Raw genomic sequence first — 2,325 nt, 5'->3', positions numbered from 1 at the left:
CTGTCTTTCATAATAGCAACCCTTTCCACTTGGAATGACAAAACTTCAACAGGACCAAATATATAACTCTGCATTTACAGTGCTCTTTTCTCTTTTATGCTATAGTGTATCTGTGAATTAGGAACCGGGGGAGCTGTGTTAATTAGGTATTAGAAAAGCTACGATAGTAGAGGGTTCATGCATGCACAGAAACACCTGCTGGAACATGTCTTGCACTCACACATGTGCAACCTGGGCATGGGAAGGCGCTAATGTCCCATGGGGCACGATCCCACTGTGGTCATGGGCCAGTGGATAAATGCTTCCCATCCAAGGTGCATTCTGTACAGCTTCTTAGATCTCGGTAGCGTTCAGTTCAGTTGCCCACAGTGGTGACCAACTCAGTAACATATCCTTGCAGTAGTTTTCTCTCCTTTCCGTTTCATTTTCCCTAGCCCCCTACTGCTGGTTCCTAAAAATCCCAGGCTAAAACAACAGAGATGGTCACAAAGCTGTGAGAAGAAGCCTTTCTCAACATATAGCGTTCACCCCTTGTCCTAGTGCAAAAATCTAATACTTCAAGGATCAGCATATAGTTCTAGTATCATTTCCCACATGCATGGGGTGGAGAAGAAAACCATAGGCAAAACTCCCTCTACTCTCTTTGCCATGGAACTCTTGTAGGGACTCAACACTGACTCTTCAAATGGGGTATAATGTGACTGAAATGATGGAAATACTAACATGTACCATCCACAATATACATCTTCCTTATCCATCCCCACCACCAAGAGTTGGACAATAGGAATAAAGAATCTTTTGAAGTCTGTGTACTGCTAAATGGTTCAGGAATATAAAACAGGCTGCTAATCTTCATCCTCTAGCTCAGGAAGGCAAATGTAGAAGATTTACTCACACATCATTGAATTCCTCCAGAGACCTTGCAGGTGTAAAAACATCCAACAGACCAATCACCTATAAGAAAACATAAAAATCAAACAATAAATAAATACTGAACTTACTGCAGTACCCATCAGGCCTTAATCATTTTAATAGGAACTAATTACAAATCCAGCTACTTCAGTTCACTAACATCACAACATCAAATACTTAATAACTCCAATTGATTTTCTACCCAAATTATGCTTTCATTTTTTACTTGTTAACATCAATTCTCATAATAACCTGCTTTACTATTAAAGTTCTTTATCTCTTTAGAACTTGGTCATATAAAGCCAATAGTTAGTTTACCAGAAGGCAAAAAGATTTAGAGTTTCTGCCTTGTATGTGTGTACTAATGGTCTAATAAATTAACAAAAAGGAAAAAAAAAAGTCACAGTTCTACATAGTGTTTTGCTTCTTAAAATGTATTCCAGGAAAAACTTCCATATTACTGTACAGCCTTTAAAACTGACATTTTTAAAGCCCCAAAATATTCTCACAGTATACTCTTTATATTATTCACTTAAAAGTCATATTAAGATAATTTTCTTAGTCATTATAAGGTATTTAAATTAGATGATTTAAAAATGAAAGAAAAAAGGCTATCTTTACACAAGGATAAAGCAAAGAGCTACTTAATACTCAGTAATCCATGGTCTTTAAGCATTTTTCTGATCATGAATTGATACTGATTTATCCACATATAGCACCCTCCTTGCCCCACCTCCTGCCCAGTTCCCCTTAAAATTCAGACCATACATTTCTACAAAGTGAGGTACTAAAAAGGCGAATAAGAAATATTATAATTCTTTTGTAATATGCCTAGCCCAATTTAAGGGTATCTGGATATGAAACAAGTGAAAGCCAGATGACCTTCATGAAAACTGAACCCATGACTACAGCCTCGCTAGCATGCTGCTCTAAACAAGTTAAACACACAGCTCTAAAAGTAAGATATGTTAACTCTCAAAACATTATCATGAAAAAGAGATCTTCTAATTAGGATATGACTCCACTTATCCAAATGTCAGACTTTTAAAAGGAACTTCAATTATACAGCCTGAATTTGAAAAGAAAATGGGGAGGGGTGGGATGGAATTCAAGGAGAATAGCTTTTCAGGTCATGCAAATTGTTCCAAAGGAAAGAGACAGTCACCTTCAGATCCTTACCCAGACAACCATATAGAAGAAAACCAAAACTACCCATAACTGTACCACCCATTATAACTACCATTAACATTTTGAGTTGTATTTCCTTTGATTCTTCTGATGTACACAAATTAAATTGGGGTTATATTGTGCATGCAGTTTTACATCCTGACGTTTCATTTAACATATAATGACTATTACCGTCTTTAACTATTTTTTTCAGTAATATTTGTACATACCACATCTATCATTTGT

General features: G+C 36.4%; 1 protein-coding gene across 1 annotated transcript in view; it reads right to left on the bottom strand.

Annotated features, from left to right (window-relative positions):
- The window catches only part of MAPK14 (mitogen-activated protein kinase 14), a 91,588-nt gene that overhangs the window by 48,203 nt on the left and 41,060 nt on the right, over positions 1 to 2,325 (bottom strand). The window contains exon 3 of the mRNA XM_012646575.1: positions 896 to 954. Coding sequence (XP_012502029.1) covers positions 896 to 954 — 59 coding nt within the window. The remainder of the gene's footprint in view (positions 1 to 895; positions 955 to 2,325) is intronic.

The sequence above is a fragment of the Propithecus coquereli genome, unplaced genomic scaffold, assembly GCF_000956105.1.
Source record: "Propithecus coquereli isolate 6110/MARCELLA unplaced genomic scaffold, Pcoq_1.0 Scaffold248, whole genome shotgun sequence".
NCBI classification, from domain to species: Eukaryota; Metazoa; Chordata; class Mammalia; order Primates; family Indriidae; genus Propithecus; species Propithecus coquereli.
This window is presented reverse-complemented; position numbering and strand designations above follow the sequence as displayed.